At 42.1% G+C, this 16,720-nt stretch overlaps 1 protein-coding gene across 1 annotated transcript in view; it reads left to right on the forward strand.

Moving 5' to 3' along the window:
* The window catches only part of THSD7B (thrombospondin type 1 domain containing 7B), a gene marked incomplete at both ends in the record, with an annotated part of 242,972 nt that overhangs the window by 149,699 nt on the left and 76,553 nt on the right, over nt 1-16,720 (forward strand). Inside the window, one exon of the mRNA XM_082285365.1 lies at nt 2,027-2,290. Coding sequence (XP_082141491.1) covers nt 2,027-2,290 — 264 coding nt within the window. The remainder of the gene's footprint in view (nt 1-2,026; nt 2,291-16,720) is intronic.

The following is a 16,720-nucleotide window of genomic DNA, read 5'->3' on the forward strand; positions in this document are numbered from 1 at the left end:
TGTATTATGGATACAAAGCACTTTCTGTATTTTTAATGTTTCCTATAATTTTTATGTTCAGTATGTATTACCTGATAATATTCAATATATATAATATTTGTTAGTATTCAGAGATGTAATTAAAAAAGAAATATGTAATTCAAAAAGAAAACACTATTTAATTGATGGGTTTATGCCCTCGAAAAAATTTGGAGATGGTATTTTTAGCAGCGATTTTTAAAGCAGTCTGTGAAGATGATAAAAATATCACTACCACTAATTCTAAATATATTTCTTTGTGAAGAGTATGGGATCAATGTCACTTTTCCCTCAAAATAGGGCTTTCATAGCAACTTCTTTTAGGGGGAAGATTGCAACAAAACAGATGGCAGGGCAAGTTGGAAAAAAAAGTCACATTAGTGTGAGATTATTAGCATCCTTACCTCAGACTGTTGTGCTTCGTGTCATGATGGCAAAACATGGGAAAATCCCAAATTCCCATGTTTACTAACACAATGCAGAACATAAAACTGAACATGCAGAGTTTGTGGCTCCTCATGGCTTGTCAAACAGAAAATGCTGGAAATGCCATTAGAGAGCTCCCAGTCTATTTAAAGTTTCTTAAAAGACTTTCCTCGAAATATGGGGAGTTGTACCTGAATTTCCTCATAAATATATACATAAAAGTGTAAACCTAGATTTATCTACCAAACTATAAAGATGCTGGCACTAATTGATTTCTTTGCATTTAACATCCCTTTGTGCTGGCAAATCCTACATTCCCCAGAAGTCTGGCAATACAATTTTGAAAGAGCTGGGGCTTGAAGGGTGATGATATTAAGGGTCTGCAGTCAGGGCCCTTTACTTTGGAGGTACATGGTTTATGTAAACAGATTTCAACAAGACCCAGCTTGTGTGTGGTGAAATGACTCTGGGTTCCAGACTTGAAAGGGGGTTGTTGAGTTACATAACTTATCTTTTGGTTTTAGTATCTTATTTGTGTGCAATAAAGAGAAAACATTTCTTTTGGGATCAAAGCTTTAAAAACCGTCTGCAGAAGTGTTTTTAGTGCATCCAAGGTCCCCAAGGAACGTTTTGAGGATGGGATACAGATGCAGTTTGTTGCTGAAGATGAATTCTCCCTTCTGTGCAGATGCCAAATGCAAAAACATTCCTGAGCTCAGCCAGCATCAAGATTGTTCCACGGCACCTGTGCCAAGGAAAGCATTGATTTTTATCTTTAGAGGCTGTGTACCTACATTTGTTCCCTTGAGCAGCTGTGGGGATGCAGGGAACATGAACTCTCTTTTTTTGCATGATTTCTTCTTGCCCTGGGGACCCCTTCTCATGCCTTGAAGTCCTGCAGGAGAAGGGCATGGAGAGTGCAGTTGCAGAGAGCTGTACTATGGGTTTATTTGGATGCTGCTGCTTCCTAAATCTACGGAAAGAGCCTTCTTCTAAAACCTGTTGAGGGAACAGAGCAAAGGAAAACATAAAAGCAAATACAACCATTGAAATTCTTTCCAGCCCTAATAATTTACTGAGGATTATCTTCTTCTGTTTTCTTCAAAGCACTGTTTGTGTGCACAGCACATCTCTAACTAATTTGTAAAGAAATCTCAAAGAAGTTGTAGCTAATGTAGAGTCCTCTGGAAGTTGTCTTGGCAACCACTGATTGTGAACAAATAGAGACAAAACAATCAACTTATTTTCATCAGATAATTAGAGGAAAATGATAATATATGAAATTACAAAGCGGTTTCTGGGCAGACCATTCCTAGAGTAAGACTTTGTATTTTACTCCTTGATCTACCCATCAGAACGGTATTTCCAAGTTCTCTGGTTGCCCCTGGAGATCAGTGCATTGTCCTTGCACACCAGAGCACTGGCAGCAGCTAATAGATGCTTCAGAAACATCCCTGAATATTAACATTCAGATTGTCTTGGTTCTAATGTGTTGAATTCATGCAAGTATAAATAATGTGACGTGTTGTTATCAAGAGGAGCAGATGTTGAGCTAACGCGCCGATTTCTGTGGTTGGAACAGGGCGAAGCAGAAAGCGAGACAAATGCCAGAACACTGAAGTTTATCCTCAAGTTGAAACAGAGCCGTGCCCCTGCGAGGTGTTCACCTCCCAGCCCCATGGAAATTGGTCTGACTGCATTATCAGAGGGCGTCCATCCGAGCTGCAGCCGGGAATGCCATCCCAGGGAGTGGCCAGGGAGTGTGGCGAGGGCGTGCGGCTGCGAGCCATCGCCTGCTATGACAGGACCGGCAGACTGGTGGAGCCATCTCGCTGTAGCAGTTCGGGTAAGGAGATGTAAAACAGCCCACAGCACATGTGAATTGCACTCCATGGCTCGCTGTGGAGCTTATCTGAGGTGTGTGCTTGATGGAATAGCTCTCACAAGTTTGCCGTGGGTGTTGAACACTGTTCTTTGAATATCTTCTTACTGCTCTTTAATGCTGAGGTTTTCCTCAGTGTAAGGCTCTGCTGGCATTTCTGCAATGGAAATGAAGCACAAGAGGGCTGAATTTGGCTACGCTGCCAGAATACCAGAGGCATTTCTTTTATTTCCCTGAAAATCCCATGAAAGTACAAGCTTTGGAGGAGGTATATTTATTTCAATCAGCATTTTGTTTGAAGATATCTCCTACTTCTGCTTTCACTTGTCCAGAAATTTTTATTCCCTTTCACTAAGTTTGGAAGTTTGCATTGTTGTTATCAATGAAGGAATTCGGAATTTTCTAGAGATAATTATATTTAATTACAAAATCCCAGTGCTGTCACCTCCTGTCCCTCATGCCATGCACACACGGCTTCAAGAGCCAGTGGCCTCCTCCTTGCAATTATCTGCCAGTGTTAAGCTCAAACTCATGGAGTATATTTTCATGTCACTGCTTGCTAGGGTGCTGTCACCTGTATTTCATGTATAATCAAGTAGCCTGTATCAAACAGAAAGAGGGCAGAATTAAATGCAGAGCAAGTGGGAAATTCCATTCCGTTTGGATATTTTCTCCTAGTTTCCATGATATGCAGTTCATTGCAGTCATAGAATGGTTTGGGTTGGAAGTGACCTTAAATATCATCTCATTTCAGCCCCCTTCCACTATCCCAGGTTACTCCAAGCCCCATCCAACCTGGCCTTGAACACTTCCAGGGATGGGGCAGCTTCTCTGTGCAGCCTGTGCTAGTCCTTCACCACTCTCAGTCAAGAATTTCTTCTGATATCTAATCTAACCCTGCCCTCTGTGCATTTGAAGCCATTCCCCCTTGTCCTATCACTTACCACAGACATAAGCCTTTATTTTAGGAACCACTTCTGTACCCGTCCTGCCCCCAAACCACTGCTGCTCTCTGACTTACAGTCAAAAGGCTTGGGACACCACAGAGCAGGATGTGAGCTGATGAGCTGTGTGATGGGAGGGGGAGAAACGATGTCTCAGGAGGAGATGAAGTAACACAGTGGGCACTAGGAATGTTCCTGAGGGCGTAAGGGAGCAGAGAAATCAGCTCTCTTGGGGGGTCTTCATGATGGGGATCAGCAGCCTGAGCTGCATGTAATAAAAGGAAAAAACCTCCACCCTAATGAAGTGATTCCCTCCTGGAATAAGTTCCTCTTGCAGCTGTTGGTGGTTGTTCCAGCTGGCTGCACGGGTTCATAAAGCAGCTTTCCACGGTTTGTGTTTCAACAATGTGCTTTTGTACCAATTGATTATGCCTCTGTGGCCCATGAAGGAGGAGTAGTATACCTTTCCCCCACATTACCTTTTCTTCTGCAAAAAGGGAGCTGCTGGGTTTTGGAAGGTAGGCTTGCCTGTGGCGTGACTTGCTCTTTTGAGAAACTCAGGTTTTTTATCACTATTAAAAAGGGGAGGCTGTCTATGTGTGGGGCTTTTCTAAATAACCTTGCAGCCTGTTTTCTGCCAGTGATATTTATGTGGCATTTTTAATGGTCTGGCTTCTCTTAGGGAGGTAGTAGGGAGTGGTAGCTCTAGGGGGTTATTGTTGGCTTTCTTGTCTTGAGCTTTTTATGTGAGCAGAAATGATCGTGACACTGCCCTGGCACAGGGCCCGAGGCAGAGGGGTGGTCAGTGACTTTGGGCATAAGGGACTAAAAATGGGCAGAAGCTCCATAGGCTGCACTTCCATCACCTGGGGCCTGCCTTCCAAGGTTACATGAAGACAAGTCTGATATTTATGGTCTCTGGAGCTGGGAACTTTCAAAATGCACTTCTGAACACCTTATTGAATTAGTGATAGAAACAAATCATTATCCAATTAATAATTAGCAGAATGCTTTTCAACCATAATGGAGAAGAGCAATTTACAGAAGCATGCAGAATTGCTAAGCCCTGAGAAATTACTCATGACAGTGGTTTTTTTTAAGCAGCTCAGTTTGTCTTGCTCACCGTTAGTATCAAGTGACCTTTTAACATTTGCTAGCCGGCCATGATTATGGCTAATTAATCCATTGTCTTGTATATTGAATGCCAATCACTGTGATATCTGGGCATTGTTCTTGCTTTATGAGGTGGGGATAAGCAGATTCCTCTTTTACTCCTTTCAGGTCTTTGGACTTCTCTTTGTTGACTGCTCTTTTCCTTCTGCAGGGCAGTGCTTTTCCTTCCTTTCCCTTGGGCCAGAACAGAAGTGAGAAGTTGTAAGGCTTAGACCTCAGTTCTTTGGTGGGTCCTTTTGAAGAACTACAAAATGTAGAAAGAGAGATGTAAGGATGTAAATTGTGCCTCTAGAGTAGGAGTAAATTTGTCCCAGATTTGATAACGTCCTGAGTACAAAATGGTGTAGAACAGAATAGGTCAGTTTGTAGTTTTTCTGGAGGGCAAATTCTGGGCTTTTGCCTTCTTGCTGCAGTGATTTTCATTTTCCTTGTGAACTTAGACTTGAGTAGGGTTTATTTCACTTGGTCAATGTGACCTGTTATGTGAGTGCATCAAAGTTGTCAAGTGAATGTACTGTGAGTTTGAGTCTGGTGTGGAAATAAACTGCTCAGAAGGGTTCAGGGTCTGAGGCCCTGCTCTTACGCTGACTTTTCTGAGTGATTCTGCATTTGCAACTTGGGGGGCGAGAGGGGAACCTAACCAAAAACCCAATTCAGTCTGTTCATCTGTGTTTCCTAGCAGTCTAGACTCCAGCTGTCCTGAGCCTATTATCTGCTGGAAATCAGTATTTTCTCCCCACTGGTGTAGATACACATGCAGAGTATCCCAAGGTCCAGAAACAGTGAAGACAGATTTTGGAAATTCTCTATCAACTTCCCTGTGGTCTACAGCTTCTTCTGTCAGGATCTGAGACCTGGGCTGTGGGGAGGGACCTCTGGCTTGACCCACCAGAGCTGAGAAAGACTGGTGTCAACACTTTGGGTCAGCTGAAGTCAGCACACTGGTTACAGCTGACTGATTTACCCACCCTCACTGCTATTAATTATGTTTTTGCTCATGATCATTAGATATGAGAAGCTTAAAAATACAAATCACAGGCTTTTCTGAATTTTATTCCTTTCTATAACTAATATTTTCTCCAGGAAAAAAGTACAGTTCCATTTTTTTTTCATGGCTGGCTTTTATCATAAACTGCTTTTTTTTGGTAGTGTCACCTTTTTCCTTGATCACCCATTTAATAAGCTTGAGAAGTGAGTGATCTGCATTTTCCAGTTGAGGTGGTGATTTTCTCCCAGATTTGGTTCACCATTGTTTTTCTTCCTTTAATTTGGAAATGCACTTATGAAATCATGGATACAGGTAACTATCTCTAACTACATTACAAAATTTGGTAGTTTGCCTAATTTTACTTCCTATCAGAAGACTGCTTATATTGTGTTGAGCTCACTGCTGGTCCAGAGGGTCTCCATTTTCCAACTGGTGTCTGGAGCATCCTCTTTGGCCATGAAATTGTCCTTTTAATTGCAGTTCATCCGCTTCTCAATCTGTCATCTGAGCTGCTCATGCTATTTTTGAATTTCCATCTCCTTTGTTTTGAATGATTTCCCGTCATCCCTGTGCTTCTCTTTCTTGTGTGCGATGCCAACAGGGTTTTTTTAATCTTAGAGGAACATAGGGTGCCTCATCTGTTCCAAATCAAAGGCTGGAGATTTCTGTGCTCTTGCATGGAGGTTCTGCTTTTGATCCGACGGGCGATTTATGGAAAGCAGGAATTTATGAAGAGTGCTTATCCTATTCAAATTCTGCTGTGCCCACAACAACAGGAACCTGGAGGGAAAAGACACAACAGACACATAGATCCTGGTTTTAAATCACAGAGTGGTTAGCTGTGACCTGCACTCACCTTAAAAAGCTTTAATTATCTCTGAATTTATGAAGGGCGCAGCAGGAATGCTCAAATACCTCCTTGCTTTCAACAGTGCAGTGTCTCCTTGGATGTGCTCCAGTTGCTGGTGGACAAACCCATCCTAAAATGAAAATACTGGGATTAACATCCCCCATTTTAGGAGAAAATGAGCTGTTTTCAGGTAGTTTTTAATCCCTAGATTTTAATAAGCATTCTGCAGATTTATATTTGTATAGCTCAAAACGCCATAAGCAGAGCCTAATAGATTAAAGGAATGTGAGTCATGTCTATCCTGGCCTGAAAGCAAACTTGCTGCTCCTACAAGGTAGCAATTTTGGGGGAAAAATTTAAAAAAGAAAAGGTTAAAAATGCAACATTGATTAGATGCCTGTTTATTTTTGGAAGTGTATCAATTGTAGTAATTACTGTGGTATACATTTTTCCGCATCTAGTGAATTTTATTTTGAAGAGTGAAATTGTAGAAATCCCTGATTTTGAAGATCTTCAGAAACAGAAACTTTTCTGAGCAGACGTTTCCCCGTGTTTTTGAAAATAGTCCAAAGTTTAATTTCGTTCTTAGTTTGAGTGACATTTTATATTGAAATTTCATTTTTCAGTACAACCTGTTAATTTCAGAACTCAGCTAGGCTCTCTGTAATCACTTCCCAGAGATAACAAAGACATCCCTGTTTTATCAACACTGCAGCACAAATCCAAAACACAGCCCCATACCAGAAGCTGTGAGGAAAATTAACTCTAGCCCAGCCAAAACCAGCGTAGTCTCCCTCTGTGGCCTTTTTATTACATGGCTGGATTTTAATAATGGCTGTATTACTACTAGAAAGCTTTTCAAAGACTGCTCGAGGAAGAAGTTTCAGCTAAAAATTCACCTTATTTTCTGCCTATCACATCCCCTGGCGTGGGAATTAAGGCTGGATCACAGGACTGATTGTCCTGCCCTCGAGTCCCCACTTCAGGACTCTTCAAAGCCACTGCCACCTTTGACTGTTTTCTGCTCTCTCACAGCTAAATAGCTTCTAAATTTAGCTCTGAAATCCTGGCTGGGTTCTCCTCTGGACTCTCTCCGACTTTCCTACATGTCTCCTTGGGTGTGTGGTGACACTTTTTATTACAGCTGTGGCTGCCAGGGGAGCTGTAACACAGACACAGAGCCTGGGAAGGACCTGCCCTCCATTTCTTGTTTGACCACAGGATTTTTACATATTGCTCCCATAACAGTGCTCAAAGAATGTTGATTTATTCCCTATCTTTCCCTTTGTTTGTTTGTTTTTTTTCCCCAAAATCTGTTCACCATAAGAAAATTTGGCCACGGTTCTTCCTTTATGGATGTTAAAAGACTTATCAAATGAAATTGGATCACAGGACAACTGTTCAGACATTGAGTTCTCTGTGTTTTCCTGGCAACAGAATCAAAGATAAACAGCCATCAAAAAAGTTACTTCTGAATGGGTCAAACTAGCTATCAAAGAAGCTTATTTAAAGCAAGGTAAGACTTCCCCTGAGGCATTAGTACACAGAAATGCACATTCTTCTAGGTCTTTATCTTCCTTCAGAAAGGAAGCATGCTTCTTAAGAAAAAACATTTAGAGACTTGGCTTTTGGAGCAGCATCCTCTGTAAGTGCTGCATTTAGTCAGAGTGATGTCTGCTGTTACTCCTTGGCTCTAAATACACATCTTTATTGCTTATCTTCTTGCCCAAATTTCTTTTATGCTTTTTGCTGCATTCCATAAAATGACCCCTTTGAAGAGGTGGCAGTACCAGACTTTATGAAGGAATGGCTTTTTGCTGACCTCAAACAGACTTTCTCATGTTTGACATTCACCGTCAGCTACCTCTTGCTGGACCATCTCTGCCCACCCTTGCTCATGTCCATCCCTTTTGTTTCTATTATTAGGCTCAGTTAGGGTTTTTTTTTTAGTTTTTTACAGATTGATTAAAGCTCTTCTATGGGACTCAGGAATGTTTTTAGTGTAGAAATTGTGACTCAGTGTAGAAATAGTCTATGGGAGCTTTAGGAGAGCTGTGATAGCAGGTTAATGCACTGGGTGATCTCCTGCCCCAATTCCTGCAGCAGGCTATGGAAAGAGAATTTCTTTGAAATGTGGCCCGTCTCTTCGGCCTTAATAACACATTTGTCACAAATACAGCCTGTTACGAGGCAAGGCTCTAATAAAATGTTACCATACAAAGACAGACTTAGAATTAACATTTTTCTCTCCCTACATGTCATTCCATTTAATATTCTATATTGGAAATATGAAGAAATACCCTTTTAATCTAATCCTGTTCATGGATTAGTATTCTAGTCCTAAGATTTCTGTGCTTTTACTGCTCATGGAGAGCTTCATGATCCCTCTGAGATGTGTGGCTGAACTGGGAAGTGACATGTGGTGGTAGTTCACAGGATTCCTGTCATGTCTTCCGTGGGGTTTTTGCAGCGTTTTTTCATCTGTTTGCCTTTCATATGGCTCTGATGAGCAGGACTTTCAAGCAAATAAATGGATGACAAATCATTTTTGAGTGAAGAGTGACAATTCTTTACCACTGTTGAGGAGCCCTGTGGCAGCTAGACATAGTAGGTGTTGTAGTGGAGTTCAGTGAGCATTAAAGGGTTTAATGTCTGACGTATTCTGAAGATTTTCAGAAGCAACTTAATTAAACTTAAACTTCAGCTTGGTCTACTCTAAGGATTATCCCAGTGATACTGACGAGTAGTTGAGAATTTATCCTACCTTCGTCTATTCCTGGGCCTGAAATACACTTTAATCTCTGTCCTCCAAGGTTTGCAAATGAGGATGGTGTAAATTAAATTACTGAGAGCCTGGTTTGCAAATCTTCTAATATCCCTCACTACAGACAGAGATTCCCACTGTGAAATCTTGGCTCTCATTTGTATTTGGTAACATGGGGGAGTGACCACTAAAAATAATGTTGTTTAACAGGATTATGTTGCCTTCTGCTTCTGAATTCACTGAAGTCCTCCAGCACAGGAGATTGAACTACACAACCAGAGAGCTCAAAGTCACACTGCAAAATGGAAACAAAAGTCTATCAGAAATTCAGTACATCAATACTCTGTGCTGGGGCCTGCTTGTGTCACAGAAATGTCCTGTTTCCCTCTCAAGGTTTTCCATCATCTAAATGAGTTGCTGCTCGCCCTGTGCCTGAGCTGTGCAAAACCAGGACTGTTCCCTTTCTTAAAATCGTGTTTCCGTCAGATGTTTTTTATAGTACAGCTTTATTTAAGGTCAGATGCTTCTGCAGCAAGGTGACCTCAAATAGGTGGAGTGAAACTCCTTATGCAAGCAGATGGGACCTGGCAGCAGCTACCTGGATTTTGGGAAAGCACTCAGGGATCTTCCTGGTGGTGGTAATGGTTAGTGGCATCCTTAAAACAGCACCAGTATAATTAAAGTGTGCAGTTGGGCTTCTCATTTAGTGTCAATGGGAGAAGGAATTGAGGCAGAGTATTGATTTAAGTGTATTGATTTGGGGGGGTCACTGTGTTGCTCGCCTCCTGTGGCAGGGAGGGGTCACTGTGTCATTCACCTCCTGTGACATTGGGGAGAGGGCTGTGGAGGTCATTGCTGGCTCACAACCTTCCACTGCCTTTCCAGTGCCTGTGTGACCTGCTCGTGAACACAGGCCCTTACACTGGGTAAAACCCCTCGAGTTTGTAAATTAAAGAACTAGGAATGCACATTTAAAGGAAAAAAAAAATCATGTTGCTGTGAGCCCTCTTGATAATACTAATTGCACACTGATCTAATTAGTGTTCCTGTGTTCTGCAGAGTCATCTGGTGGTTTATTTTGTCTGAAATAAAAGCAATATTGTAATGCAGAATACATCCTAATTATCGGGATGCAGGGAGATGCATCAGCGAGTCCCATTCTGTCAAATGAAAACCATCACGTTGTTGTCCAAGACAAGTTGTCTAAATGAGGCTTGCCTGTGTCTTGGGGTCACAGCTTGGCAGCAGAAATGAGGTGGCATATTGTGGTGACAGTGCCCAATGTCATGGCTTCAGAAACTGGCAGAAAGATGCTCTCCACAGAGGGCCCCAAACTCTGAAATTGAGTTTCTTAGTGTGCTCCAGCAGAGCCTGAAACCATTGACCTTCAGGACACATATGATTTACTGAGGGGGGTAGATACTTTCAGTGACATTTGGCAGCAGCTTTCTCCCAGTGATGGACCCTTGGCTCTGGAAGATGCTTCCTGCCTGGTCCAAATTGCCCAAGTCTGTATCGATCTTCAGAGCACTCTGCAGTGCACATCTATTTTCAGAGCTGCTGTGCCATCAGGCCTCTGAGAGAAGCCGGGTGTAGGAGGAAAAGGAATTTGGTGGGCAGTTTGTGTTTAGACTTTAAAAAGAGTCTTGTTTTTTAGAAAAAATATAATGATAATAAAAAATAAACAGTCTCAGGTTTGTTTTAAAAACATGCTTTTGTACTATGAATTGAGTAGCCTGAAAAATATATATGGTAAACAATCCATAATAAAGTACAATGGGCTGAGTTTCTTTTCTGATCTATAGAGGATTCCATCTCTGCTAAGAAAAAAAAAACTACTCAGTTTTGTTCAAAGAAAGCAGAAGATTTTCCCAGTGGCAGAGTGATAAGCAAAGTATACAGAAAAACACAGCTGAGCTATTCCCCTAACTGTATTGATCCTAGTGGATGGTTTTTTATTTGAGTAAGGACTTCGTTAAGATGTCAGGGCTCCCAAGCAGCCGGCCCAGCCCTTCACCTGGGAAAAGGGAGCATCGTTCCCACAGTTGGTTTTGGAGCCTGGACAGATCTGTGCAGTGGATTTCTGCCCTCCAGCATCACATGTTCCCTGTGAGATGAATGTACACTGTGAAGTCCTATTTATTTGCTCTGTTTATTTGTACGCAGAAGGCAGCAGACAAGGCTCCTTCTCCGGAAGAGTTCTCAGCTTGTTCTGCAATCTGTTACAAGGAAAGTGCTAATTAATGGAGATTTCCTTATTGAGTTAAAAGATTAAATATATCAACCACCAGGGCTTGTATCTAACACCAAGCGTATGCTTGCAAGTTCTTTAAGGAAGAAAACTGTAATGCAAAATCAAAAGAAATTAGAAATCATAATGCAAAGTCAGCATCAACCCAACTGCCTCCTCGGGATTTAAAGAGACTCTGAAATTGAGCAATAAAACCAACCTTTGGATGAATTTCAATAACAATAATGTTGAGTTAAACTTACCAGCCTTTTTTACAAGTCCTCTTTGGTCTATTTAGAATCTCTAATCAGTCTGCTACGAGATAACGTGAGCGGGTGCATCTTTTGTTGAGCGAGTGGGAATAAATTCGCTAAGGGTCCATTATTTGAGCCTTGCAAAATATTTGATGTGGAAGTTATTTTTGCTAGTGGCTGTGCATTTACTGAATGTATTCATTAGATTATCTCCTAAATTTCTCAGCAAACTAATAATGCATAAAATCTCTCAAATCCTTGTGTACTATAAAAAAAGAAGATTAAACATTTGTTCTGTGGCAAGATTAAATCCTTTCTGGCTGCAACTCAAGTTTTTAGCAACATAAGTCTCCCAGACTTACTATGCTTAGTTCCCTTCAGTTAATAATTTTCTCCCTTGAGGCAGGATTTAGATTTTGAATGGGGATTTTTTGGGATGAGGTGCTTCTCTTGCAGCTGACAAGCTTCTGAAGCCTTTGGTTGTGCCACGTGGCCCATGGCCAGTGGCTGCCTTACTCTTGGCACTTTGGGAAAGCCTCAGCCGTAGAACATGGTCAGCTGGTGGAGTTAAGTCTCTGAGCTGCAGTCTGTGCTCCATGCTGGGTGTTAACCTGAGGTAAAGCAAGAGGTTTGCCTTTCAGGAGATCCCAAAGCTTCAGCTGAGCAGAACTTGGCCCACCAAATGCTGTGTCCCTTATAAAGTCTTTAGCTATTAGATTTTTAGCACTGCTTGGATTTACTGATGCTATTTTGTGATATTTCACAGTCAGTAACCAAGCGAATGTAAATATTAATTGCAAAATGAATCAATTTTTTACCCCTCTACCTTTGGTCTGTGTAATTAGAAACATTTCTCCTGTGTCACTGTCCACTCTGCTGCTCCCTAGTTTGTTACAGGGTGATCTCTCCTGTCCCACAGACTCCTAGGGAAATTAGCAGTGTTATTGCCAGTGGCAGCTGTGGTGATGCACAGAATTGTCCCTCTCACAGTAATGACCTTGAGTTTTATGAAGCACCTCAAGGTTTACTAACAAGGGTAGAACTGCTACAAGTTTCTTAATTGAAACCATGAAATATGTTAGAGAGGATACAAATGAGTTTAAAGCCAATTCAATTAGAGGTGCATCTGTTTCCAAAGCTGCTGGAGAAATGTTTATTTTCGCATCACTTTTAAGCCAGCCTCTTGGAATGCTGCTGGCACTGTTGTTTAACGCTGTGTGCAGACCTCACACCCGCAGCAAATTTATCTTTTGGAAGTGCAACAATCAGGTGGAAGCGTGTCTGATGTTTGCTTGTAAACCTAGAGATATCCTGCTTCTCCCAGCACAGCCCCATGTGGCATCACTGACACCCCCCAGCCCATCACCCAGCTGCCTCCTCTTGCCTTGGCTCTGCTGGGTGGCACAGCAAAAATGGGACAATAATAGCTTTTGCACCATGTATTTGTGCCTCTCTGACACTGGCACAGGTTGCCCAGAGAAGCTGTGGCTACCCCATCTCTGGAAGTGTCCAGAGCCAGGCTGGACGGGGCTTGGAGCAACTTGGGATAGCGGAAGATGACCCTGCCCATGGCAGGGGGTTGGAATGAGATGATCTTTAAGGTCCCTTCCCAGTCAAGCCATTGTGATTCCATGACACCCAGCAGACCATGGTCCTCACTTTATCCACCTGCTGTTGCTTTGTCTCTGGGCTGCACAGGAGAATTGAGGTGAGCCATGGATACCACATTGTGTGTCTGAGCCTTCCCATGACCTCCTGTGTGATCTGTGGGTGCTCTGTTTGTTAGAGACACTTTAGGAGAGGGACTCCATTTGTGCCTTGTTGAGCAACAAGCACATTGTTCTTAATGAATAAATCATAGTAAAATGAGCTGTGCAGCCTAGGTAAATGCATCTGTTCATCCCATTATGTTGACAGTGTCTCTGTAGAAAAACAATAGCACTTATACATAGAAAAGGCTTATTTGCTCATCCAGATCAATTTTTCCTGCCAATTCCCAGTAGCATGTTTCAAAGTGCCCACTTAAATAACCTGGTTCTTGTCACTAGCTCCTGTGACATCTGTGTGTGCAGCTCCAGCTCTGTGGTGTTCAGGAGCCTGCTGTTGGTTCAGGTAGGACAGAGGCTCTCATCTGCTTTGTCTGAATTAAATGAGCTTTATTTTAACGGCGTTTGAGATTTTGAGGAATAATAATAGTAATAATAAGAAGAAACAAAGGAGGTTAAAGGAAGCTTCAAGAAATAATCTAAGAACACATGGAAAGCAGGCTGAATAGGGTTGGGGAGCACAGAACATCTTTTTCTGTAGAAGGTTTTGGAAACTTAACAATTCTTTGGTACCAGGTTTTGCAGAGGGGAGAAAAAGGGGGGACGTGATGGATATGTGAGAAATTTAACGATGACACTGACATAACCAGCTGTGTAAACTCAGCCTTGAGTTGGTCCCCCAAGCTGAGCAACAGTAGCTCAAAAATGTTATTTCCTTATTAATATTCTGTTACAGTAAGAATATTGCTCTTGATAGTAGCCTGAATGTAGAATTCTTTATTAATGGATTGTTTTAATAGCATATTGCCCTTGGGGTTTTTTGTTTGTTTAGTATTGTACATCACACCAAAGCTACAAGTTTTCTAGGGATGCCAAAACTAGGATTATTGTGGGTCTTTTTAGTCCCCTGACAACAGCAAGTCATTGCTTGGGTCCTACAGAAAAATAAAATATCCTGGTCTCTCAGGAATGGATGAGCTGAGCACAATGTTATTTACTGCTTATCATAAAAAGATAGCCATAAAGTCGTTCTCTGTCTGAGCAGAGGGTGCATCACAGGAACATTTTTGGAGAATTTTGTTTGAATGAAATTTTTGCTCCATGAGTATCTCAGCATAGGATTAACCTTAAGTGATTGGTAGAAGAGAAATGGCAGCCTGTGAGAAGAGCTGGAAGGAAAGTTATGTTCTCATTTTGATTTTGTAGCATTGTTCAATGTGGAGAATCAGCTTCCTCTGGACTATATGGAAATGTAGTGCTTTGTAGCTGGCCAGTATTTGTTTATATTTAATGTAATTAAGAAATACGGGTGAGGAAAGTCAAAAAGAAAAGAGCGGCCTCTTAGCACCGGGATGGTTCACTGAGGGATAACTCAGAGCACTTCCTGGGGATGGGATACAACAGCTGCTTCAGTCTTCATGGAACAGTTTGTGTTGGAAGGGACCTTTTAAAGGTCATCATGTGAACGCCCTGAATGAGCTGGGCCAGGCTGCTCCAAGCCCCATCCAACCTGTCCTTGGACACTTCCAGGGATTGGGCAGCCACAGCTTCTCTGGGCAACCTGTGCCAGGGCCTCCCCACCTTCATTGTAAAAAAACTTCTTTGTATATTAGACAGATTATTTCTATATCTAGGAAAGATTGTTTATTATAACTTTTCCTTCATCTTCTATTTTTTTTTGTGTTCTATTTATTTTTTTGGTTTTTTTAATATTTCTTTTTATTATAGACGTAGATCTTGAGCTGCCTAAAGACTTAGCCCATTTTGCCTTTTCTGATAAGTTGATAACCCCTCTGACTAATCCTACTTTGAAACAAGGCACTTTCTTTGTTTCTGTTGAGAGTTAATTACCCAGGCTGTCACACAGCCCAAGGAAAGATGATATTTCATACAGTGGTGGAACAGAACTCTTTGGAGAACTGCCTAAGAAATGCTTCTCATAAATCTATCATGAGAAAATTTCTTTTACTTATCATAATGTATTATGAATTGCTTTGAGTGGCAACCTAAGCAGATGGAACAGAATATTAGAGGCATATTTGGGAGTTTTATTTGGGGGAAAAAAGTGAGTCTGTTTTAGAAATATTTGTGTGTGTATGCATGGGTGTCGTCTCACTGAGGTGAGCATACAAAGCATACCAAGTTGAAATATCTCAAACATTCCAGTATCACTGGAATGGATTCAGTCAGAAATAATTAAGATACCCAATTCCAGTGGCTTTGGAGCTGCAAGTGAAGAGGCACCACAACAGACAGAGATCAGAGGCAGCAAAGAAAACCAGGGCACACCGTGTGGGCACAGGTCTGCAGCGTTAGGGAAGAGTTACAGCGTGAGTTATGTGGGGAAATGATTGCAGCTGTCAGGCTGTGGGGTGGTCGCCGTAAAGAAACAGGGAACAGCACCATCACAGGAATCAAGAGAGGAGAAATAGAGCGTCATTGAGCTGAAGGAGCTGTTGCTGCTGCCGTTTTTTAAGGCACTGTTTACAAAAGCAACATCAGTATTTCTTGTACCTCTAGAAGGAAGATATTTTCCAGGGGATGGATGCCTAAATAAGCCTGAAACCTTTCTTGATACTGACTTCAGCATGAAGAGCAGGAAGGAAGCAGCGAATTGCTGCTGTGCATTGATGCCCAGGCTGTAACACAGTTCTGGTTTGGAGTGAGCAGCAGGCTTGGGCATGGTTCAGCCAGTAAATCCAGCTCTGAACGACAATAATCTCCACACCTCCACCTTGGTGTTTCATGGTAGTCTGGGGCTGGGGGTTTTGGATAGCAGCTGCTTCTGGGTTGAGTTTTTTTGTTTTTTTCCCCTCTGTGCTGCAGTGACTGTCACCTGGGTAGAGGGGGGAAACCCTTCCTGAAAGAGTCACAAAATGAGTTAATTTGGTAGTCTGTAGGTGAGGAATCAAGAGGGAGTGTTCGTGTGATGAAAACCAAACAGAAATAAAGAGCATAAAAATGAGAAACATCAGAAATGTGGTAGGGGTGAAATTCAGTTATTTCCATAACCATCACTGCCAGAGCTGTCAGAGGGATGAAGCTGCCTCTAATAAAGGTTGATCTGAGCAGCCACTGGCTTTCATGATATAATATGAAATCTCTTTTTTGTTTAAATTAAAGTAATACATACAGACATGACAAGCAGATAATAGGAACTGGGGGAGAATGAACACAGCATGGTAAGCAGGAAGGTGCAGGAACTATTCCACACTGCCAACCCAGGACTGGTGCCACTAATTCCCTGGAGACCCCCAGGGTTCAGCCACCTTCCACTGCTCTTCTGCACACCAAGAGCTCCACAGCCACTGCTGGGCTCTTCAAAATGTCTCTTCCCATATGCCAGCTCCTAAGACAGCTGTGGGGTTGGGCCTTTTTGGAGGAACCTGTTGGGTTTTAATTCACAGGGTGCTGGTCCTGCAGAT

This window comes from Coloeus monedula, assembly GCF_965178545.1.
Source record: "Coloeus monedula genome assembly, chromosome: 7".
Lineage (NCBI taxonomy): Eukaryota > Metazoa > Chordata > Aves > Passeriformes > Corvidae > Coloeus > Coloeus monedula.